Source organism: Xiphophorus hellerii, chromosome 4 (genome assembly GCF_003331165.1).
Source record: "Xiphophorus hellerii strain 12219 chromosome 4, Xiphophorus_hellerii-4.1, whole genome shotgun sequence".
In the NCBI taxonomy this organism is placed as follows: Eukaryota; Metazoa; Chordata; class Actinopteri; order Cyprinodontiformes; family Poeciliidae; genus Xiphophorus; species Xiphophorus hellerii.
Genome location: NC_045675.1, coordinates 29366185 through 29392455, shown reverse-complemented (window position 1 = coordinate 29392455; position 26271 = coordinate 29366185). Strand labels below are relative to the sequence as shown.

The window sequence follows — 26271 nt, the reverse complement described above, 5'->3', positions numbered from 1 at the left end:
GTTGAGTATCTCCCCCCCGCCCTAGATATCTGAGAAATATTTAGAGAATATAAAATATTTGAATAATAAGTCCCTTGAGGTGGCTGCTGGCGCAAAAACGAGAAGATTTTAGGATTGTATTTGAAACGTAATCAATTACAAATTTATTGATGGAACTTGACTTAATGTCGTGTTTTGATTGTTGATTCTATGTTGCATTGTGTTTCTGTGTTTGTAATGATGTAAAGCACTTTGAAATGCCTTGCTGCTGAAATGTGCTGTACAAATAAAATTTGATTTTTTTTTAATTTGAAGATACATGTTTTGTTTCTTTTAAATATTTTTCTTTTGATTTAATACCTAAGATAAGGTTTGTTTGTTTTTTCAACATAAGAAATAAACTGAGTACGAGTTTTGGAGAGTATTAACAAATGTTAGTTTTAAAAATCCTTCTGGTTTGGCTTCCAAGTAGCTCAGGCTTAAAAACTGTAGTTATTTTCATCTCTACTCTAAACTCACCTGAGAAACACTCAACAGTTTTTTTTACTCGGATCTAAAAAGTAGGCATGACCCTAATATAAATCAACAGTGCTGGTCAGAAATTTACATACGTTCATCACTGACAAGAAAGTCCTATTCATTTTGTTTTTGTTTCTTTTAAATCACCTGTGTCACGGTAGAGTTATCGTAACACTACGATGTGGGGTAAATACATGTTATCTTACATTATTTTATACAGTTATTTTAAATATTTGGATCTGTATGCACAATAATACACACAAGCTTGATATCTGACCATTCTGCTCATCGAAGATAGTGGAGCTCATTGAAATATGTTGGTTTCTTGCCACAGAGCAGACTTCAGAAATAGTTTTTACATTTTCAATATGGCTGAGGTCAGAGCCGTTCCCGAAACTTAAAGCCAGCCTTCATCACTCAAACCAAAACTAGTTTGGATATGTTTCAGTTCACCTGAAACCATCTCACCAACACTGATGCCTTCAAACTCGACTGAAACTTGCAGCTGCCCACCGGGATAGATCAAAGAAAGTTGGTGTGCTAATGGCATTAGCATAATGCTATGCTAAATCTATCAATCAATTCTTGTAGAAAGAGTGGAATATGCTGGCAGAGTTATGCCAGAAGCTTTTTTATGACTTCAAAGAGAATGTAGTTTTTGGTGTTGCGCCTCACTAAAAACCCAACATTAACGTTCATGACAACGAGGAGTGAATGCGAATCTCTAACCAGCACCATCCTTTTGGTTTCCAACACTGCTGCATTTTATTTGACCCTTCATTGCTTTCAGACTGAAAGGTGAAAAAAAATACCACAAATGACTAAATGCGTTACTAAGTCAGTTTGTGATTTTGAATGTTTTTTTTTCTTTCTGTTTTTTGGAAGTCCTGTTACTGTTTTTAACAGATCTAATGTTTTGGATGAACAACGCTCTACATGTTGCACAACACCAAGAGAGAGAGAGAGAAAGAGAGAGAGACTGCACATCAGATGCACACTAACAGATCCTGCTGGCCTCGTGTAAATCGCCACTATAAAACCGACTCCATGTTGTCACTCGTCTCCTGGTCCTCCAGGTTGTATATAAACTTTGTCCTGTTACTTGGGTTCTGGGTAATCTCCTTACCCAAATTGTCCAGAGTCACATTGGAGGCGAAAAGTTCGGTGGGCGTGAGGTAGCCCTCGTTGTTCTTGATGTACCTCCTGTAGTTGCTTTTCAGGCACTGCCACGTGGTGGCGTACAGGAGGAACGCCGAGGACTTGAGCACGATGGCGATGCTGACGTACAGATGCCTGTAGGCCACGTTGTCGTACAGCATGCAGGCGCCCTTCTCGCCGCAGACCGAGCTCCAGGACAGACAGGTGGAGTCGATGCCCATACCAAAGATCAGAGGGGGAGGGATGAAGCCTGGAGCAGGAGGGAAGGAGGGGTTGTGGACAGACGGCAGGTCAAAAGGCCAGTAGGAGCACAGGTTTGAGCTCACGTTCCAGCTGGGTCTGAGCTGACAGACTGATGAAATGCTTAAAGTAGGTGAAAAACCACTCTGACATCTCAGCCTACAGCAGGGAGAACTTACAGCGGAAATTGAAGCCAAACAACAGTGGGCGTGTTTTGACACAGTTAAAGTGAACAAATATGGATTTATCTTACCTATCAGCCTCAAGAGGAGGAAGAGAACTCCAAGAGCATATGATTTAAGCTCAGGACTTACAGTTCTGAGAAGAAAAACGAGAACAACACAGCAAGAAAACAGATTAATGTGCAAAAGTAATCTCCATAAGGTACTGCTTGATCCAAAGTTGCATCAAGTTAAATGTTAGCTGTAGCACGGTCACAAAACAAAACCGTCGCTGGCGGCTGGACTCTTCCGTTAACCTGTTGCTGTCATGTTAACCTGTTGTTAACATAGCAGTCTATTGACAATGACACTCATAGTCCAAAAAGATGCTTCTTATGTTAGTCGGTCACTATGTGTCGTCCACACCCCACTCACTTTACTTTGTTTATCTTAATGAAGTGAGTTAATGAAATAAATGAACGTTTAATTTCATTTCAATATGAGGATCAATATGTGATCAAGGAACTACTGAGAAACTGATTGAAACAGAAACTTGAGCTCCATGCTGCCGCCAGAGAGAAACTGTTTCAAGATGTAAAAACTAAACTTCGCCAGTGGTGGTATTGACATGGCTAATGTAAAAAGAGTCATCATTAAAATGTTTAAACCACTGACATACATTTGTATTAATTATATTCCAGAGAAAGCTTCAAAGAACCACTCTGTATTTTCCTCTCTCTTAGCTGTTCAAGCACACGTATAGTCCTCAAAATGTTTCACTTCTTTACAAGAAAGATGTTTTGTAGGTTGGAAAAACCATCTATTACTGTTATTAAGCTAATGTGTTTTTTTTTATAAAAACAATAGCAGACACGCTAGGAAGCTCGAATGGGCTAGCTCTGTACATGCGCTAGAATATAGATGATCTGCAGCTAACTTTTGTAAAGTGATACATGATTCTCATTTTAAATAGTCTGACTACTGCTCATCAGAGTCAAATTAGCAAAAAATAAATGTCTCAGAAATGATTAAAACTGTTGTAGTCAATTATGCAAGTGGTATGGGTTATTTTTGGTACTTTGATCATTCTCATGAACGTGTGACATAACATTCCCGTGTGTGTCTATATTTCTATCTATGACACCTATTCTGATGATTCACTCGTACAACGTTCCTTTCAGGATGCTCCAACTCACGTCATCCCCTCTGACAGCTCCCAATGTCCCTGGCTCCCTCTTGTGGGCTAACTGGGGCCGTACCTGATAAGGATGATGACGGAGGGCGTCTGGGCCATGGCTCCGATCATGCTGCATACACAGATGACACACAGGAAGGTAAGGAACGCATGCTGACAGCGGGGGCTGGAGCACTTCCCCGGTGAGGCCTCGTTCTCGCCGCCAATGCTGGGTATACACCCACAGCTGCTCAGGTTCTGACGCAAAGACAAGAACCAGACGGTGAGCGTTTCTCCTTCCTCGCTGTCCAGGAAAGTCTTTTTTGTCTCCACTTACTGGTTTGGTGCAGCCAGCGAAGCAGGCTGAGATGTAGGTGACTCCGTTGGAGCCACAGACAGGACTCACTGAGGCAGTGTAGCAGTTGCAGTTACTGTTGCAGCCTGACTCAGGTTGCTTCTTCGACTGCAGCGTCCTACAGAGGCAGAGGAAGAGCGTATCAGTGATTACCCCGAATGTACGCGTCAAGCAAGAAACTTTACACAGTAACCGATTCTGAAAGAACCAATAAACATGACATTTTGTCAGTTGCCGTGATCAAGCAAATATGCATCAAACATTGATCAGTGTTCCAGTTATTATTAATCAAAGGCAACTCTGAACAAGTGGGGGCTTAGCCTTGATTTAAAGGAATTCTGTGCTCCAGTTTTGTAGTTTTCTGGAAGTTTGTTCCAGTTTTAAGGAGCATAGAAACTGAATATATTCCTTTATTTAACCAGGCAAACCCCGTTGAGATCTAGATCTCAATTTCAAGAGGGACCTGAATACTGCTTCTCTAAGATTGGTTCTGGTTCTGGAGATGTAGAACAGACTAGAACGAGAAGACCTGAATGGTCTGGATGGTTGATACCACAACCTTTTGGTGATTACTAAATACTAACACAAGTATTAAGCTTTTTTAGAAGGTTTTCTGTAGTGCCTTACATGACGTTCACTTCGGCAGGAAAACTAGTTGAATAGGAATTGAGTCTCTCACATCTTAGTAACTTAATGGTCTTACTCATTGTTGTAGGCCACCGTAACCCCAGCAACAGGCCCCGTGTCACAGCCCAAGAAGAGGAAAGAGACGTAGCAGGCCGTGGACACCAGGTTGACCAGCATGGCCATGCGGACCGCTCCGAGAGCTGAGAGGTTCAGCTTCTTAACCAGGAGCCCCCCAAGGAAGATACCCAGACAGGCACAGGGGATGGCGGTCATACCTGGAGAAGCAGAAGATGTCGACTGAATCATTTCCTTCCACGCAGAGGTTTCTACACAGACACTGCTGTTAATGTTTACAACTTTTAATAACGGTGACGATGGAAAATAAATGTGAGGGAAAAGGAAGAATTAGAAGTAAATGAAGGAACAGAATGCAGGGTTTTTTTTTAAACAAAACAAAACATTTCTTTACCTTGTAAAAGGCTTGTCATAATAAACTGCTCATATCTGCACATCAGTGTATAAATGTGTGTGTTTGAGGGGGTGAGTGTGTAGTGTGTAGCGATTTGGGCGGTCATAATGACTGCTAAGGCGCTACATAAATTCAGTCTGTTTATCAATCACCATGTGTTAGCATAGCTCTGTGCTAGTTTAGCATATTATCTCCAGTGTGGATGTCTTTGCTCGATCGCTGTTCCTCAGTTACTTTGAAGATTTCATTTTATTCAAGTCACCCAATAAACAAGCATAATCTGCTATAACCCAGTACAGGAGGATATGTTGAGTAGCTGGGGTTGCTAAGCTAGTAATTGTTGTTTACATCCGGGTCATTGCTAAATTTTGACTCCTTCTTATGAAGGTTCATAAGAAGGAACTTTGTTATGAAAAAGGCTAATTGAATAAGAAAATAATCCAGAAAAATATAAAAAATGAATAAAAGAATCAAAATGTATTATATAACAGTCAATATAAACAAAGAATATTTTTTTAATTAGTCACTACGTTTTTTTTTACAAACTGATTATTAATCCATTAATTTACCTTCTTTCTAAACGTTTATCCCCTTTCTACCCTGTTGAAACACACACATATTTCATCATTCATAAAACTTTATGAACGATGAAATATTTGTGTTTTGTATGTTAATATTTTTTATATAACTATAACTTATAGAAAATGTAATTGTTTAGTATGAAAATTAGGTGATTCAAGCATAATTAGACACATTTCTGACCACTATAAGTGAAGTTAGTACAAAATGACGCTTGGTTTGTGTTGAAAATGCATCGACCATCACTGGTGGTATGCATGTGCCACCTTGGCCATGTGGTGGCTTGAGAGGAATTCAAATAATAGTCTACAATCACTAGTCCAACATTGAGTCAGGAAAATGGTCGCAGTACCTAGCAGCTGATTAGCTGAGGAAGTGGTGAGGTTGAACTGCTGCTCCAGGTATTTCCCAAGGAAAGCAGCAAAACCAGCAACCACAGCTATCTCCATGCAGGCAGCCAGCGTGATGCAGCTGAACACCGGGTTGGACAGAAGATGCCTGGTTACCCGGGGGATCACTGGAAGGAAGAAAAAAAAAAAAAGATGCAAGTATAAAAGTAGTGTTGCCTTTATTCAACCTCCTCCTACTATATCTTCTCACCTCTCAGATGCTCCCAGACCGAGAGTCCGCTGTTCATGTCGAAGCCACGAAAGTCTCCGTTGGGTTTAGAGTCCTGGCTCTCCAGGCTCAAGGAGGTGGGCAGCATGGCCTGCTCACTCTCCCCTCGAGCGTCCATGTCCTGCTCGTCCAGCGCCTGGGGGAAGCCGAACATGAAGAGGGCCGACAGGAAGAGTAAGGCACTGCAGAGGAGGAAGCCGCCCCACCACGCCCCGATCCAGCGAGGGTCATCCGGGGTGATGTCCAGCTTACCTGGGCAAAAAAGGTGGGAGAAAAATTTACAGCAATCTTTATTAAAAGCTTCGGTGACAAGTGACTCCGATCTGTCCTAACCCCACTGAGAACCTGTCATCGCTTCTTAAAAATCACACGGATACAAATAAAGATTAAAAAACTGCTGCTGCACAGATCTACTTTAACCTTTCTATTAGCCAACGGTTTGAATAGTTCAAGTTGCAAATAATCCACTAATACCATCCGATTCTGGCATGCAATGATGCTGTTCGATCTGAGCTCAATTTCTCATGATTTTTCATTTATAACAGCTGATATGGTTGGCTCTTCACATGCCTGATTTAAATCGTACATGTCAGTCTACGATCAGTATGGAGAGCTAAGACATGTTGGATAACAAGTTGTCAGTGGTGTTCCCCAGGACTCTTAGGCCTCCTAATTTTTCTGCCTTTTGGGGCCTCTTTTATGAAACACGCCATACATTTTCATACTTTACTGTTAAATGGAAGGTGTTAGAAATGATTAATTATGTGTGTTTGATGGGACGACAAAATGTAAGTGTTTTTTTAAACCAGTGTGTTAATTTTGCACACAAAAAGTTTTTTCATTTGGCAAAGTATGTGGATAGTTCAGCTATTTACAGTGTGTTGTGAAACATGGCTCGGTTTTCAGAATTGCGGCTAAAACAGACCCCTACATTTCTACTGGTTTACTCCTGGGAAAATGACTAGAAAGAAGAAAAATAAAGTGTGAATTTGAATGAAATAAATTTAAAAAAAAAAACAATTTAAGTAAACTACAGACCTCACTCTGAGCTTTTACAACAAATAGCTATTTGTTGTAAAAGCGTTTCCATCTATTTGTTCTGGAAGTTTTGCGGCGTTAACCAAATGGCTACTTACTGGTGTCGATGAAAACAGCATCAACGTAGACTTTGGTACAGATGGAGCCTAGGATGAAGCCACAAGCTGGGCCGAAAACTAGTGTTGAAAATAAGATACCTGCAAAAAAAAAAAAAAAGAAAAGGACAAATGAATATTAGATATCAGATAAGTTAGACGAGACAAAAGCGAGAGCTAAATTTCACTCCTGCACCATGACAGACGAGGTAAAACAGCTCACTTCACCTCATCTGCCAGCAGAGGGCAGCATTGCATTAAGGCCAGCTGCTTTTAAAAGGAACCTGAGGCAGACCACTTCTTCTTTGCCCAGTTCCAAAATTTATACCTCCCAAGGGCACAGTAATGCACAGTCAACACGTTGCACAGACGTATCGATCTAAGACGAGATAATGCAGTGGCATCAGGACTGATCAAGCAGGAAATGGCTTCTTTGCGTATGAGTACACTCATGCAGCAGCCGCCTCACTTTGGCGCCGCCGGGGCTAAGAGCTTCCCAAGAGGTATCAGACCAGGCAAAATTGTGTTTGTGTTTGGAGCAACTAATATGTTACAGTGAATGGGAACGGTAAGTGCAACAATAGGAAGTGATGGGCTGTCTGCTAATAATGAGCCCAAAGTAGAGAAAGTGCTGCTTACTCCTGGTACAACAAATTGATCATTAAAACCCTATAGAAATGATTTTATGATCACTCTTATATCTATTATCAGGGATTATTTTTTTACAGAGGTCTGAATCTACTGAAAATCTCAGAGAGAAAAAAAGAACGTCTTCAAGCTATTAAAAGTTAGTTACTACTGGCAAAGTTATTCACGCACACATTTTGTCTGTCTTAAAAAAAAAAACTTAATCTAAAGAAGGGGAACTCCAGCACTTCAACTTGACAGATTTGAATATGCATATTTCAGTCACAGACCTTCATGGAGCAAAAAACATTCCACTGGTGGAATAATCTCTTAAATAAAAAGCAGTTCTAAGTGTTTCATCAATCACATCCAATAAAACAAAACGTTTACAAGAACTATATAGATAAGCGTATAATTACTCTACAGTAATTTCCCAAACTACTGTAGCGTTAGCCAAAAGGGGAAACATTTGGCTAACGTTTTGTTTGTCACCATGAAGATTTGAGGAAAACTGATGGGACCAAAATAAACGCTGTTTGGCGGACACCAAGCACTGTACATCACCACAAACACACCGTCGCCGTTAGGCATGGCGGTAGCTGCATCATGCTTCTCGGCAGGAAGGCTAGAAGGTAAAATGAACGCAGCAAAAGTGTCTGGAGGACAATTTGAAGGCCTTCCAGAAATCGTCTGTCAAAGAATGGAAAACATTCAATTATCTCAGCCAAAGAGCATTGGATGTGAAAGCGAGATCCCCATGAAACCCACAAGAGTTTATGAAATGACTCCAGCAACTATTAGAGGAACTGAATACAGGCGTCTAAAACTAGAAGAGGATGCACACGTTTGAACTGCTGGAGAGCGTTGTCTACTAGTTTGTCAATAGACATTTAAGTAAAGAGCTTGAAACGTGGGGCTTTGGGCGAGGCCAGGTTTTCCATTCAAGCAGCTGAATTTTGAGTTATTTAAAAAAAAAAGTAATTATATTAAAGACTAAAACCTCAAGTAGATGAAAGAAAGGTCTAGGAATCACAAGTGTAGTGCCGGTCAGAGGTTTCCGTCAACTCATTATCAAATGTCAGAAGAAAATGAGTCATTAGTTGGTGAATTTGAACCGATCTCTTTTCAAGTTAAAATGATGACATATGATGTGTATGTCAGATTTTTTCTTAAATATTTCAGATCATCACACCATCCATTTATTTTTTTTGTCCACCATAAGTAGAAAAAATCTACAATTACTTCAAGCTCATGCCGTTGAATTTTAATTTACTTTTTTCATGCTTTGTGCTGTAGCCTGAAAACAGAACAATTCAAAAAGCCCCAAAATTATATAACTTTCATCCACACAGTATGTGTATTTAAACTTCTAACACACACTGTATCTATTACACTAGTTATTGCATTGAACCTAACCTGAAACACATAGCTAAGCTCTAAGGCAACTGAGACCTTCATAAATATGATGTGTTTCTGTGCTTAGGTGATTGTTTCAGCTTATTTCTGCTTTAATGCCTTCGATAAAGTGCTGTGCTTTGCTTATTGCACATTTTATCCAACAATTACATTTGTTGAATGAGGTACACGCCCTGTAAAAGCTTTTGTACATGATTTCAGACATAACACTTATAGAAATGGTTGAAAAGGTTCAATAATTTCTATTGGAACTGTCACAGATCCAGCCCTGGGAGAAATCAGGAGGTCCATCTATATGTCACTGATTTCCATTACAGTTGATTCAGTCTGCAGTCAAACGTGACCCCGACCATTAGCAACCTCAGCCAGCACGTCTGACAACTCAACAGCTGACCAATAGATGCACTCCTATATCTTCATCTGCCCTCCACCAGGGGCCAAACGGGCAACACATGGTGCTTAAAGGGGCAGGGTTATGTATTTTTCAGTCACATAGTGCCATTTTATAGCACAGTCAAATAGCTATATTACCTTCAGTTGTTATAAAAATGCAGTGTATATCAAATATAACTTAAAAAACGAAGTGACTTTGTAGTTTAACACCTTTAAATTGGGCCTCTCTTAAAGAAAGTCTCTGTCTCTTTAAGAAGCTCCTGCTTGTTCTGAAGCTCCGCCTTCAGGACGTCATCACAACATGGCTCCTCAAAGGCTGGTGCTCGGTCTCACCAGGCATTTTGCACAGCTGAATGGTTGCCATGGGAGATTAAAGAGTTTAGCACACGTGCATGAAAGAATCAAAGCAGGTATATTTTTGATGAGCAAATCAAAAATATACCTCGACTTAGCATTTCACAGCACATAACATAATGAAAATCCCCTTTAGTCAGTTGATGTACAGTATGTGATGCAGTGTGGCGGGCAAACACACACCCAGCAGATGATCAGATCAACAGCACACCAATGCTCTTATCTTTAATGGATCCAAACCAGCCTCAATAAAAAAGTGATCCAAAGCCAAGTGCCTGGAGCAACTTTCAAAGGGAAACGGCTGATGATAACAACAGCAATAATATTGACACAGATGTGCAGGGAAGCGTTATGCAACGGCAATGAATTAGAGAAAGAAAATGTAGGAAGTGGGTTCAGAAAGGATGGAAGTCTGTCGTGAGTTGCTGCTGCGGTTAGAGAAATCACTGCAGTCGTTGCCTGTTGAGGCACCGAGCCTTTGATGATGTACGCCGCCGCTTTGGTGATCAAATGTTAGGTTGTCTTCTGCTGGAGAGATTGACTAACTCAGTCAACCCAAACCCTTAAAGCTCATTAGATGCATTCCATTAAACATGCATCCATACATCTAAACCAGCTTATCCTTGCCGAGTCACTGGTGGCTAACTACTGCAGTCACTGGGCGAGAGGCGGTGTACATCCTGGTCTGGTCCTCCAGTCCATAACAGCATTGAACCTTTAGTTATTGTAGAAGACAGGTTCAAATGTTAATGTCTAATCAATTTCTTTATTTTTGAAAAAAAAAGTTATTTATTTACAGGTTTACAACAAACATTAACATCAATATACTTTGAGAAGCACTCTGAGTTGCCTTTGGCCAGAATGTTGCCTTAGGCCTCGACTTAGCAACTTAGCAGTGTAATACAATCTTGTACACACCTCTTGTTGGCCTGTCATATTCTTTTTAGAAAGATTCTTCCCATCCTTACGAAGACTGAGAAGTGTCTTAAATGTTTTCCACTTGTGGGTAACCTATCAGGCTGTTACGGGATGTACTTCAAATTGACAGGGCGTGATCTTATAACCCTGCCCAGATTGACGGACAGCAGCACTGGTCTCTAGAAGCTGAACAGTCGATGCGCAGTCACGTGGTTTCGGCACGTTTGTATTCACATGCATCTTTCATACAACGGCACAGACCACCTTGGGGACAGACCTCCACACCGCTACCCTATGACGACACGGTCTCAGAACTAGTCCCGCACTTTTCCGCAGACAGCGTCCTCCGTTACAATTTCCTTCCAGGAGATATTAACCACTTTCCAGTCTTACTACAGTAGCTATTTAGTGAAGAATGGTACAAATATACATAATTCCTCACCACGTCAAATACATGTTCCTCAAAAGTATCCACATATCCTGCAGATACAAAACCTGGAAGTGGACCAGTTAAAGAGAAATATTAATATTGCCTTCTGAAAACATGGCAACAAACTTCTGACCAGTCACACAATACTTTGCACAGAGCTCTATGTCAATGAGAGATGATTCTGGCAATTCGGATGAAGTATGTGTTAACAGATGCAGTGTGCCTCCTTCATACATGTATCCAAACTTTGTTAAGGTCAATCAAGTACATTGGGTTAGTACTGTCTGGTTGCGACTTACACAGTAATTCTTCCATCACAGGGAAGTACCAAGGATGTTCTAATCAACACATTTACTGACAGTCACTAGAACTTTTTTTGTTCACATGTCGATACACGAACTGACCACTGAAAACAGACCACCCCTTCAGTTCAGAAACATCAGCGGTTACAGTAATAGTTGTTGGTTTTTTTCAGTTTGTAAGGCAGTCGTAAAATGCTATGTGCACACTTTATTTTATTAGACCCTGACATTGCTCATTATATGCAGTAAGCACAGCACTGAGAACTTGCTGCAGTTCAAATGCAGTGAACCTAAGACTGCAGACTGTTGTTCACATCTTCAGCTGAGCTTCAGAGTAGTTTCGCTTGGCTTTAATTAATGTGACTAGAAACATAGGAAGTGATGGAGTGTGACTTCAGTAAACCAAAGAGTCTAGGGGACGGTTCTGTACACTCTGTACATTAGGTACAGAATACCATGGGAATTTTGGCTGCATCTCTGATCAGTGCTCCCCTAGTAATTTTAGGTGGACGGCCTCATCTCGGTAGGTTTACAGTTGTGCCACACTCTTTCCATTTCTGGACCATGGCTTGAACAATGCTCAGTGAGGTGTTCAGAGGTTGGGGAAATCTTTTTACAGCCTAAGCCTGCTTTAAACGTCTCCGCAACTTTATCCCTGACCTGTCTGGTGTTTTGAATCATGTATAATTTGCTTTCTACTTCACAATTGCATAGCACTTCGTTTTGGTCTTTCATATAAAAGTCCAATAAAATGCATTTACGTTTGTGGTTGTAAAGTGGCAAAATAATGGAAAAGTTCAAGGGGTATGAATACTTTTGTAAGCCACTGTATATGACCCCAATGAAACACATTGCAGTTTGACAGATTCAATGGGTGCATGCATGTTTTTTATCAATGTAATTTGCAGAATACCAGGCGATAAATCCGGTGCTTCCTCTTCAAAAGGTCCAAATAAAATATGACGTATCCACAAGTGACGGGAATCATTCTGGAGATGATAGTAGTTCCAGAGCCATAATAAGTCCTCTGTGCTCAGCAGTCGTAAATAGAGCAGCAGAGAGGTCACACTGTGTGGGACAGGGCTGCTCTACCTGGTCACGCTCCCTGCACATGAATAATTTCACACTCAGACTCACATTAAAGCACAGTTCAATCGCTGGCCCTTCGTTTCTTGGCAAAGGTGCTCACATAAAACAACCCGGGCCCAGACCGAACGGACCGGGTGTGCTGAGTCAGTGTCCATTCCTTCCCCCGCTGTCCTACAGTGGAAGAGTAATAACCCCGGCGGAGTAAAAACATTTTTGCTGCAGTGGACTCTCAACTCGCAGCCCCACGCCGCTTCGTTTGACGTATTACCGAGACAAAACAGAGGCTGAGGTATGATGAAGGGGAAGATCAGCGGACTTTCTGCAGACCGCTCTGGCTGCGTTTCAATATATGGAGGGTCGCATGGCGTTACGGTTCCTTATCACAATCGGCTGCACCGTTGCAGATTTGCACTCTGTTTCCGCCATGTTTTCTTTTTGCAAAAAAAACAAATAGGTTAAAGGTTTGTTCAATGTGGTACTTTTAGGAAAGATGGACTTAATGTGACTAATCTATTGGATATAATAACAGTGCTATGCTGACCCAAATCCAGTTGAGAATTGGTGGCGAGACTTATGAAATAAATAAAACATTATGTTCACAGATGTCCTCCATCCAATCTGACTGAACTTGAGCTATTTTGCTAAGATGAATGGCCAAATCATTTAGTGTCTAGATGTGAAAATGTGTTTGAGACACAGCCCAAAACGGCCTGCAGCTGTAAAGGCGGCTCTTCATCAGGCTGAACCAGAGGTGCTAAACGCCACACTTTCCAGATTTTTATTTTTCAAATATTTTCAACTCAGGTGTTATTTTACACTTTGATGCTAACGCACTACCTTCTGCTGGTCTGTCACGTAAAATCCCAATGAAACGCACAGAGGGGACGTTCACGGTGTGCGAATACATGGCGTTTGAGGGACTGTGAGTCCAATTTTAGAACAACAATGTTGAGTGTTTGTGTTCTTTGGCACAGCACTACGGCACAACAGTCTGCATATCAAGTGGCTACGGCCAGGGCCTCCATTGCACTGCATCTAAACCACAGGTGGCAACATGCCAGTTTCCAGTCCTAAACAATCGCACGCAAACAGATGACTGGCATCACGCTGGTTTTTTTGTTCTTCCAGACACAGAGCTTCAGTTGTAGCTGCATTCATATATTTAAATCTACAACACGAGAATCAATAACACTGCAAACATCTTACCAAATGCGTTTGGTGTAGTTTCTAGCACAAATAACTTGGCACATTTGAAAGAAGTCAATAATTCCTTAATATTGATGAAAAATGTACTAGTTCCACTGGCGGATTATTTCACTTATAACAAGTCATTTTTCTCATGTTATAAGTGAAATAATCTGCCATTGGAACTAGAACTTTTTAAAATCAATATTAAGAAATTATTTACTCAAAACAAGCTCCTATAAACTGCTGAAAAAAATTACTTGTAAATTAGTTTTGTCTTAGTTCAAGTGAGTTTCAGTATTTGCTCTAGAAACTAGATAAAAATACTTGTCCAGTATAAAAAATTTTGCTGGACGATAAATTTTTACAGGAACAATAATGTTGTTTTGAGATCAGTTTCAAGTAATACATTGATAATGGAATTATAATGGAAGTTTGTCTTCTCAAACACTGATAAACTTTAGTTCTGTGAAGAACACCTCACGCTGGAACTGGAAGATTTTCCAAATCTCCGAAACATAAACGACAAACAAAAACGGAAATAAAAAACTACTTGGAACCAAAACCACGAATCAAATGGATTATAAATCCTCTGTAAACAAAACTGCCCTTCAAAAAATATTAAGTCATCAAAATGGAAATTATTGCAATTAATTGATTCATTGCTTATTGTACCAGACTTAGGCCAGATTCTGTTTTTTTTTCAATGTAGCAAGAGTGAAAACGTCAGGGAGGTCATCACCTAAAAACAGAAGCGTATCGCCTGCATGCGTTGCTGTTAATCTTCATTTTAACCTGAACAACCTGACGCTGGAGACCCATTAAAAGCTGGAGGCCTGTGAGTGTCCCACAGTGTTGCTGTCTGGCTAACAAGAGTAGCACACACACGCTGCGCTCTACTTGCATGTAGAGCTGGAGCTGTTTGGGGTCTGCCTTGCTGTTACAAGCCATAAAACCCATCATTAACGGACGCTTCTTTGTTCAGACCCTTAGTGTGGTGAACAACCAGCGGGACGCTTGTTGCCTGTTGAAGCTTACTTACCTCAACCTATCAGTCAAGAGAGGGACAGCAATCAATAATCCAATTACAATTTGGCTCTGACATTAGAGTCTACACTGCTAAAGTCTTTAGTCTTTCTACAAGCAGCCATTTTCTACCCAGGACAATGTGGCTTACTTTGAAGCTCTAAATCTATTTTTACTTCACTTTAATCTGCCAGCAGGCACAATGATCTGATGCACCGGCCACCGAATGACAAAAAAAAAAAAAAGAAAAACGTTAGGAAAGAGAGAGGCAATCAGAAAAACACACATGGGACGTGGGTAAGATTTTAAAAGCTGTTCTGACAGATCCAATCCAATTACAGGGCTCTGGGTAAGTATTTGGCTCCTTCCAGATGCTTTCAGATCATAATACTAATTTCTACGACGAAAGTTTGTCAGGTGGTGATTTAATGTATGCTAGAAAAGCTAACCCTACAATCAACAAGACTTGTTGGGAATACACTGTACAGATCTATAGCTATCCATTAAAAATGTGCGCAAACCTTTGTTGATAGTCCGCTAAAGTAAAATAAAACACAACTTTGCAATTGTGGCATTTCCATTAAGCAAGAAATGCAATTTAAATCACATGTGAATAAATTTGTTCACACAAAAAGTCATTTCAAAAACATGTCGGACCATCATCCTCCAACCACTTCCTGTTGCCGTCTTCGTTTTTTCCGGCAGTAGCAGCATCTGGCTGCTGATCACATGACTTGTGGGATCAGAAAGGGTTTCCAAGTTTTGCAAAATATTCTAATTTTGATACAGCTAAAACAACGACCTCATTCCAGCGGCAAAACCTTTTACAAGAGTTTTTTTTTAAATAAGTGGGTTTTCATAAAGCAAATTTATTTTTGAAATGTCAAATTGAACCATTTTTAGGTTAATAGAAGTGCAGCTAATGAGACGGGTTAGGATTTTCTGGAAGGTGTGTATCCTGTTACATCTCATGACATGCTGCGTTAGTATTTCAGGGAAAGAACATCATTACATGTTGAATATTGAATGTTGCAAAAAAATATGAGGTGAATTAGGAGTGCTTCCATCTATCGGTTACAACCAGGCCACTCAAAGTGTCATTTCGTCAGATATTGATGCTACTTATGGCTGTAATAAACCAGATGTAGAGGTGACAAACATGGACCACACATGTCTCCGAGTTGGACAGACCCGCCAGTGGATCTGGGAATTATCCCAGCCTGGAGTGCCTTTCACCGGCCACTTCAGGCTGACAGTTTCTCCCTATGCGCTCAAGGGTTGGACTTTAAAATCTTTCCTAGTTTGGTGCCTCTAGTTTGGTATCTAGTGAGGCACAGATACCACCAGTGGGTGGGAAAGTTTACTACATCAAAAGTAATTCGGCAAATGTGCTTCCATCTCCCCTTTGGTGCATTAACTCTTTTCAGAAAAGTTAAAATCCATGTCAAAAGAGTATAAACATATTTTTCAAAAACTTTGAATTTTGCTGCTTCCATAAACCTTTTCTAACGCAACACTTCAAAATGCACATAAAAAACCATTGATAGAAACACAGTTACTGTCAAACATGGGGGCAGCAGTGTGACGGTGTGGGGTTGCTCTGCTGCTTCAGACGTAGAATACTTGAGATCTGCTCTACCAGCCATCAGTTCCTGACCTTATCCTCAAGCACTTCGAATTGTGTAGCCAGAAAATGGTTCATCGAGCTCGTCAAACAACACCGTCTTTAAACGGTGGTGGCAGAAAAAACAGAGCATGCACATACGACTTTCTAGACGACAGCGCAATTTTGGCACCTCAACAGCAGCACCGCCGCAAGACGTAGCCACGGCGATCGACGTGCCTGGTGGATCGGATAACACACAAAAACATGGAACGGAGTGCGGGTGGTGGTGAGAATGGATTGATGTTTGTTATATTTATGTGTTGAAGGGAGAGATTGAGGAGATTACAGCCAGGACAGAAGTGAGAAAATGGCAATCAGGTGCTTTTTAGCCTTGTTTTCAGTTCTTTAAAGGAGCAGTATCATGTATTTTCCATTTTCCCACCAGAATCAAGTAACTATGTTAGATGCAGTTGTTAAAGCAATGCTATATACAGTATATGTACTGTATATCAAATATGACTTAAAAGAAATTTGATTTCATTATTTAACCTCTTGGAATTGGGTCTCTGTCTTTTTAAAAACTCCTGCTGGTTATGAAATTCCACCTTCAGGAAGTCACCACAACATCTCTCCTCTATTAACCTTTTAACAATGTTTTTACTAGTGATGCACTGAGAAGTGGCTCATATAATGATCTCAGCAGATACACAGTTCCACCCAGTGTTTGCTGACTGCTGTGTGCTTGTCTGAAGGAACTAATTGGGGTAATCGCGGTGCAGGGCTGTGTTATGAGACGGAAGCTTGGGAGCTTCAGCTCAGAGGAGGAGTTGCATCTAGGTCCCACATGTTGCCACGGGAGGATTTCTCAAACATGGGTGAAAGAATCAAGGCAACAATGCCTTGATATATGATATGATATATGATATACGATGTATAGCATGATGTAAAGATAAAAAATATATATTAATAATTATTTTAAGTATTTTAGAATGTGAACTGGCCACAATCCTGACTTGAGTCTGATAAATAATTGGTGGCAGAAGCTAAAGATTAGGGTGATGGCAACAAAGACTTGGACTTCATCAGTTATGGGAAGGGTTTGAGTCCTAGTATTGATAAAGATTTTTTTCCCACTTATAAACCATCTTCCTGAAAATGTGGCCAAAGTTATATTTTGCCAAAAGTGAATTTGGCAATAAAATTAGCACCTCTATTTTGCCTAGGGATCATTTAGGCCAAAGAAGAAATTATTTTTGGCAAAAACATGACTTAGTCTGTTATTTTAGGAAGGTGTTAAAGTATTTTTTGACATGACATTTTTAATCCCTATTTTTACATTGTTTTAGTCTCATTGTCTGTCAAAAACAAATTGTTTAGTCGAATGAAAATAGTTCTAAATCAGCATCAGAGAGTGGCATGAATAATTTTGGGGCTAACTGTACATCCGTACTTAACGGTGCAAATCAGATGCCAACAGGAATTAAATATGTGTCGCTAAATAAACTCCACCAGGTGCATGCGGTGTTCAGTGTCTTCTGCTGAGTGGTGAAGTCTTAAATATTTTCTTTATTATGCATCTTCATATAAGGAAACCCTAGTCAGTTCTGTATTGCCTTCCCGTTTTTTTATTTTTATATTTTTAATGGGACTAGATCCAGGAATACATAGGCTCATATATTTGTGTGATCTGATGGCGAACCTGACGGAAACAAGCTAAAAATATTGTGTAACAGATGCTGAGAGAGCAAATTAAAATCTAGAGACTGGTTCCCAGAACTTGATTTGTTAGACTGACATACTAGAAGGAGTCTGTCTGAAACTTCTGGCTTCTACGATACAGTTTTATTTAAAGAATGGAGAAACAACTTTGGATTTTTACCCCCTCTTTTTCTTTCTTTCTCCTTCTCTCTACTTACTCTGATGGCTATCCGCTAATGGCAGGCTGCTGAGCTGCATGAAGAACGGGAACGGCACACAGCGCTGTCTGTCGACTGTTACCTAGGTAACGTTGACAGACAGCCTATTATGCACGTTATGTCAGCCTCCTAGTTGTTACTGTAAGTCAGTGCGCTACTGCCAGCCTGGGAAAGTTTGCTGATGTTTGCAGAAAGTGCTTTCCTCCTGGGAACCTAAACTATATGACTGCAAGCAAAGTACAAGACACAATATTCTTCCTAACTTTGCCTGTGCAGAATTCCACTTGTTTTTTTTTTTTCAACTTACAGTACCTCCCATAATTGTGCAATAAAAGAAAACCATAACATGGTTTTCAACAACTTTTACAGTTATATCGTTAGACTTCCGGACTCCGTGCCTCGTGGAACCACCTTTCTGGTTAACGCAAATGAGCTGGAAGGAAAAGAACATATTGCTCCGAATGATTTTTCTCAAAATAGTTCTAAAAAGCATAGTGTGGGGTGGACATTTATAGTATCGATTATCGTGTATCATGATAAATTTTCATTTATCGTCATCACAATAAATTCCAGCTAATGGTGTTTAAAACCCTCCCAAACTGCCCTTATTGTCAAGATTGATAGTTTTACTATTTTCTCCACTGTTTGTTCAATGAAAGCATAAATAAATACCAAAAAAATACCGTGATGAAAATCATACATCTTTATATGACTGGTGTCATAAAGAAGCGCTTCACAAATGAGAATTTTTTTTCTAAGAGGATAATTTGTGTTTGTGGGGTTATGATTACCGTGACACAGTCACAGTTATACAGTTACCTAAAAAGGATGTAATAAATTATTTTTATCGTCCCTTATATCGTTATCACAATAGTACCGCATCACTTTCGCATAACCAAAGAAATATCACATGACCATCCTCCTCCTCTTCACCTGCAGAAACAAACAGCAACAAGATGAAAGTAAATATTGGTTGCAAATATCTGCCCAGTTTATGTCTTGGGCCGATACCAATATGTTAAAAAATGACCAATATCAGCCGATACCGATGTTAGCACCGATATATCGTGCATCACTAAATCTATAATTTACTAATTAGCTGACTTCTGAAAGCAGTTGGATGCAAAGGATTTCCTTTTGTGGTATCGGAGTAAAGAGGCTTGAATAAAAAAAAGCAGAAAAGAAAACGCAACATGAGCAGTGTTTGAAAACCTCGTGTAACCCCGTTTTGCTACTGGAGGCAAAAACATCCAACTTTGAGGCAGCTCCATGCTGATCACTGATACCTACTATGAGCAGGACATGTTTAGCTTTAGCTGTGGTTGCCAAATAAACAAAATGCAGTCCAAAGGCTAGGAAACAATTTTCCTCATTTTGCACACACAGCAGATGGTAAACTTAGAATCGGGCGCCAACGTTATAAAACCAACCTGCCCTGACACATCAGTCCTGACTGCCGCAGCCGGTGCGGCGATGCAGATTTCTTTTACAAAATTTATGCTCCTAAAAAGGAAGCAGGAAGGCCAAAGTCTACCTGAGCAGTTTCTGATAATGTGCAACGATTTGCTAATGGCTACGTCCGGCACGGCGATGATGATGCAGCTTGTCACACGACCTTTTAAGTCATAAAGCTGCAGGTGTGCAATCAGCATCCGATGCTGGCAGCATCACACGGCGTCTGTGTCAAACCGTAAAAGCACCTAAAGGGACCCATCAGGCGCTGCTGCGTCTAGTTCTTGGGACTATTAAAAACACAGTTCTTCTCCAGAACAAGACAGGCATAAAACACTACTCAGAATTTAATGAGGAATTTCTTTCTTTTTTTTTCTTCTTTTGCTTCCATATAACCATGAAGCAACAAGGTTGTAATAATCAATTCTCCACAATCAGTGCACATAGGCAGGATGAGCGTCAGCTCCCCTGGGTCTGAAATCGAGGTTCCCAACAGGTCAGAGGTTGAGTCTAAGGCTGTAGCGATTCATCGGAGGACCCTTGATTTTCAAAATTCCTCTGGGCTTCGTTAAATTGCGTTTTAACATTTAGCCCCTTGTGTTCCGGATGGATAATTATCTCTCTCACTTCTGCCAGCGAGCTGATGATGAAGGCTAAGTGCTATTAGTAGCTAGACAGCAATGTACAGAAAGAAGCATCACCAAGAAATAGACAAAAAGGGTCAAAAGTGTGGAATCTCTTTAAGCTAAAAAGAAAAGATAACACAGCTTGGTGCGTGTACTGCAAAACCGAATTTACACTTCACAATGCCACGTCCTCAAACATCTCAGCGGGAAACAGCCACTACAATTACTCAATCATTTACTAAAATAATTGTTTAGCCCTAGTTGAGTCCTTCCTGTGAGTCAGGGGTCAGTCTTTACGTCAGTTGGAAGAGTTCAAGTACCTTGCAGTCTTAATCATGAGTAATGATGGGGTGGACCCCGAAATGGATTAAACGGATTAGGGCCTACTCTACAGTCATAGGTACTGTTCTCTTCTGTGGTGGAAAAATACTTAGCCAAAGACCAAGGCTCTTGTTTTACTAGTTCATATTTGTTCTGACCCTCAAATGACCAGGTGGCTAGGCACAGCTTTATAGAGAGGATGGGGAGGTATTTAATTAGGGAGGTGGAGGGGACTAATTACAATCACAATGTGTTTAGGATGTTGTTGGGGGATGAAAGGATGGGTGTCAAAAGACTCACAAGAAAAAAAAAGGTTGCATCCATTTTTGGGCTAATATTTTTTGTGTATCTTGCAATTCCATGGTGTGCCGAAGCAGACTCGACTTTCATTTCGTACCCTTTGAGTAACTCACCCATATACAATGAAGAATACTTATTGTGGATGTGGTCATCAATGTGCAACACACCCAGAGACTCTGAGTCTGAAGCCAAGGTTCTCAACTGGTGAAAGGTTGAGTCCTTCTAGCTGACAACTTAACAGCTGACCAATGAACCAATGGAGTCAGTCTTAACAGCTGACCAATGAACCAATGGAGTCAGTCTTAACAGCTGACCAATGAACCAATGGAGTCAGTCTTTACCTTAATTGGAAGTGTTCAAGTACCTTGTGGTCTCAATCACGAGAAATGATAGGATATAAATTGATTAAATGGGTTGGGACCTTGCCTAAAGTCATATAGGTGCTGTTCTATATGCTCTGACCCTCACCTGATCTGGCAGCTGTGAATAGCTTTATAGAGGGAGTGGAGATATGTCGTTTGGGAGGTTGGATGCAGTTTACCCCTATATATGTCAAGGAAATGCCTTGGAATTCCTCACAATGTGTTTACGACGGAGGAGGAGGATGAAAGGACAGATGTCAAAAATACAAGACCCACCAGAAAAAAAACTTTTATCCAGTTTTAGACTAATGTTTTTATGTACCTTACACTCCCATCGTGTACCAAAACAAACACTTGACTATCATTTTGCATCCTTAGAGTGACTCACCTATATACAATGAAGAGTCCTTTTTGTGGACATGGTCATCGATGTATGACACTCCCAGAGGTTGGACGGGAGTGGCCCCGATGCCGAGCAGAACCTGAGCTCCGATGAGCAGAAGGTACATCATGTTGGTGTTGGCTCGGTTGCCGCAGTTAAAACCAGAGTCCCGATTCTCTGACCTGGTTTTGTTGGAGCAGATGACCCTGCCGTCCTCGGCATGCCACGAGTCCCCTGCCTCATACTCATACTGATGAGTCAAAAACTCTGGCAGAGCTGAGAGCAGCGCCCCCAATGCCATGACGATCCCCCCACAGCCAATCAGCCGGGGCCGGTGGGCCTTGGCGCCGAAGTAGCTGACAAACAGGATCAGGGCCAGGTTGCCGATTTCAAAGCTGCTGGCAATGACGCCCACATCGGCACTCTGGAGGTTAAAACGTCTCTCGAGAGTCGTCAGAACACTTACCTAGCAGGAAAACAGAAAAACAATGAGTGTTACAGGTGTTAGCCAGAACATTCTTGTGACTTTATCGCACACAGTCTCTGTGTACTTAACCATAGTAATTGTTAATTAGTAATTGTTCATAGAATGCATTTTCAAGTCGAATTGAATGCTTTTCAATAAGAACATATTTTGTGACATGCAGTAAAATTGCTAAGTGGATGCAGTAAGTGTGTAGTATGTAGCTTGGTAACCCTCAGGTTTCATGGCAGGTCAGGAGTTGTTTTTAATATTAGTTCAATCAGAAGATAAAAGATTAGACCCAAGTCTTGAATAAGACTTAACCACGATTTAACCGAGAAAATCAGACAGAAAAGAAAGGATGAGAAAAGCCATTTCTAAGGCTTTGGGATTACAATGAAACACAGTGAGAGCCATTATCCAGAGAACAGTGGTGAACCCTCCTAGGAGTGACAAGTCTACCAAAATTGCTGCTAAAATCCATCAATAATTCATCCAGGAGGTCACTCAGAAATCTCCTTCAAGCCTAGATTGGTGTTCACGATTCAGCAATCAGAAACTGAATCGTTTGAGGCTCGTTCCACTGAACCTGCCTCAATGAAAGAGTTCAAACAGCAAATCCACTACTGACCAAAAAGAACACAATGGCTTGTCTCATATTTGTCAAAAAACATATTGATGATCGCAAACACATTCGGGGGGAAAAATCTCTATGGATTGATGAGATAGAAGTGGACCTTTTTGCTAATGGTGTCCCATTATGGTATAACACTAACACCGCGCTGCCTAGAACATCACGTCAAGCCTCAAACATAGTGGTGGTAGTATGGTGGTCTGGGCAGCATTCCTGATCAATTAAAACAACCACAATAAGTTCCATTTGCATGATTTTTCATTTTTCTCTCTCTCTCTTTCTGCCAAAAACTGTATAACTGAAGTCTTAAATCTGGTCCATTGGTCTCAATCAACTCTTGTTTTGGAAGGACAATTTTGTCTTTCAGAGACTTCAAAATTAATTTTATTTGTTCCTCCTTTTGTTGTGTCTACTTTTTTTTGGATATCTAAAATGTTTTCCAGTTCCAGTGTTAAATATTCAATAGAATTTAAAGTTTGTTGGTCTTTGAGAATGTGCTCTTGTGTTATTGTGCCGCTACAATTATATTACTTATTACTGGAAAATGGTCTCAAAACAACAACATTATCAGTAATCTGGGACCATTTATCATCTAGCAAAATGAGTTATCGTGTCAGCCCTGGACATACATTACACTACAGAAAGAACACGTGTGATAGGATGTCATTTTACTGAAATACACACCAGCGTTCTGGAATAAAACATCATAAATCAGGGGTCTCCAAAGTGCATCCCAGGGACCATTTGCGGCCCTTATCCAAAATTCATGGCACAGATTTATTTCACCACACTAGTAACCTAAAATAGTTGACTTTACTAGAAAATTGCGTGGAAACCCGTTACCTTAAGTCATTCCAGTTATTGCACAACGATGAAATTAAACCGGTTTAGGTGGGTTAGCTTAGAGCTTCATTGCAGACTGTTGATGGTGATATGCCTAAAACAAACTAAAGTGAAAACTAGAAAACTTAAGCAACACACAATCTACATATCTTTTAATAACCACATTCTTCTTTTCATGTCTTGTAACATGATAGTACACAGCCCCTCAAACATCCAGGAACCTTTACTGGGCTAGTATTAACTGGGCTAAAAAAGAAAAACAACAACAAAAAAAGAGGGACTCATATCATGTTCTTGTAGCCTAAAGTACATCTAAAAAAGATATTGTGTATTTAGTTTGTTTTTACAAAAGAACCTTTGTTGCATTTTTCATAACAAAACAGACACAGTTTCTGTGGCTCAGAACTACTTTTAACAATTTAGGGTCACATTTCAAAAGGTTTGGACAGCCCTGCCCTGTTGTCATGGTGAACATGCCTGACTCAGTTCTAATAGCTTGTACTGCAGGATGCACTGAAACACAGCTAAAAAAAAAAAATTTAAAATAATGTCCTTTTCCTCAATAAAATCTTGCACCGAACAGGCAGTACAGTAATCAGACTATGTCAAAAGCTATCAGAGGACAAACCAAAAAAAAAAAAAAAAAACAGATAACTATAGCCACTTCCAGGAAGTGGTTAGATGATCCATTGGACTTAAAATGAAATCAGAGATTTTGGATTACATGGGATGAAATATGAATTCTGCCAGAGGTCGTAAACTCTCTCTCTCTTTTTTTTTTTGTTTTACCATTTTCTTCACTACTTGGAACCAGCTGCTGCTGATCTATTAACACCAGAGCAATGAGACGGGCTGGGGAGAGGCTCTGTCAAAGGAAATGTGGTGTTAATGGGGAAAAGAAAAATTTCTTGTGCCTTGTGTTGTGGAGATCACGTCATCTCCTGGGCCTTTGTGTGTGTGAAAGGCCTCCTGCATTAGATACCGAGGCATTTCTGTGCAGAGAGCAGCAAGAGCCGGTAGGAATGGACCCCCCAATTTCATAACCTGCTTCCACACTGTCCACAGACGCATAGACGCATATGTTCCCCAAACAACGTGGAGCACATTGGCGCTGTGACGCTGTCTGGTCTCGTAGACACACACACACACACCCACCCCCACACACACACACAAGCAGGCCCTGATGGGTGAAGCAGCAAGCCATCAATCAATAGCCGTGTTTACTGAAGGATGCCATTATGGTAATGGGATGGGGAATAATATGGCACCGGATGAGGCGCCGCATCGTTCTGCCCGTGACCCTCCGTCATCAGACGGACATGTCTGAACTCACCAGATAGGCGCCCACGGTGCCCTGTGCCAGCATGAGCGCGCATTCCGCCACCAGGAAAATCTTGATGTTGGAAAAGCAGGAGGTCTTCTTCTGGTTGTCATCCTGCTCCGGGTCGTCCGTGCTGCTCCTCTCGGTGCAGATCTGGCTTTTCACCTGCATCCTTCGAGCTCAGGCTCCGCTGGGGTCGGTCGGCGTGAAACTGAGCGGGTCCGGTCCGGCGGAGGAGGGCATCTGGTTAGGACGGCCGGTGAAGCCGCGCGACGCCGCGAGAAGAAGCCGGACTAAAGGCGTCTCTTCCGAACGGAGCGTCTCTGGGGCCGGGGACGCGGAGAGGAGCACGGTCCGCCCAGGAGAACACAAACACAGAGACCGTCACAGACATCTCCTCTTCCTTCTCCTCTTCTTCTTCCTCCTCCTCCTCACCAGTCCTCTCGGTGGATGTCAGCCTACGTAGCTGCGCGTGTATGGATGACGGCTTCCAGCACGTACGACGACTGGATGTCGCTTCCCTACATCCGGGATGCTGCATTAGCTGCGCTCTCATATTTCGGTTTTTTTTTGTTTTTGTTTTTCAGATTAATAGCACCTTTTGGAAAATTAAGCAAGTATTAAACATACTTTTCACTAAGACCACATTCCTGTATTTTTTTATTATTTTTTTTATTGGCCAGTATATTTTAATCTTTATTGTTGTATTTTATTTAATTGTGAGCAGAATTTTTTTTTTTTTAAATAAGGTTCACAGACATCTTATTTATTGCATTTATTCGTATGCGAACTTTGAGTCGCATAATGTAACGAACATTATGCGACTCAATATAATGTTGAGTCACGTAACTTCCGATTGCTTTATCGGCGATTGGAGGTTATAAATGTGATCTCAGTTTTCAATTCCGATTCAAAGAATTTTTGCAATTTTCTATGTTCGATATGTTTGTTTCAAATATTTACATGTGTTTACTGTATTTATAACACTTCTGGAAATAGGCCTACAGAAGCATCATGGTACTTGTTTTGATCTCTTCAGACCTGCAGTGGTCGTCAATGGCGTCAGTTATTTATTTATTTATTTTTATTTATTTTTGTGAAGTGCCTTGAGATGACATGTGGTATGAATTGGTGCTATGTAGGTAACCTGAATTGAAATGAATTGATGCCTGAAGGAGGGACCCGCTGAAAATGGCTGTTATGCAGAAAGCACCTGCTGGTCGGAGCCCTGCTGCCCCCTCGTGGGCTACTTGGATGTAACTCATATGATTTATTTTCTTAACATTTTTATTT

At 40.8% G+C, this 26271-nt stretch overlaps 1 protein-coding gene across 1 annotated transcript; it reads right to left on the bottom strand.

Moving 5' to 3' along the window:
* Positions 1-494: 494 nt before the first annotated feature.
* LOC116719169 (solute carrier organic anion transporter family member 3A1-like) lies at positions 495-25594 on the bottom strand. Its single transcript, XM_032561580.1, has 10 exons — positions 24991-25594; positions 21724-22183; positions 7016-7114; positions 5862-6131; positions 5614-5778; positions 4290-4488; positions 3569-3704; positions 3317-3489; positions 2150-2214; positions 495-1906 (listed from the first exon to the last, which is right to left on the bottom strand). The coding sequence occupies exons 1-10, from the start codon at positions 25147-25149 to the stop codon at positions 1530-1532; spliced, it is 2103 nt and encodes a 700-aa protein (XP_032417471.1). The 5' UTR covers positions 25150-25594; the 3' UTR covers positions 495-1529.
* Positions 25595-26271: the final 677 nt, after the last annotated feature.

Excerpts from the sequence above, each read along its gene's own strand:
- LOC116719169 (XM_032561580.1), bottom strand. The coding sequence starts at position 25,149 with ATGCAGGTGAAAAGCCAGATCTGCACCGAGAGGAGCAGCACGGACGAC. Across the intron at positions 3,705-4,289 it reads ACGGTGGCCTACAACAATGA|GACGCTGCAGTCGAAGAAGC; the intron begins GTAAGACCATTA and ends CTGCCTCTGTAG. Across the intron at positions 1,907-2,149 it reads CCTCCTCTTGAGGCTGATAG|GCTTCATCCCTCCCCCTCTG; the intron begins GTAAGATAAATC and ends CTCCTGCTCCAG.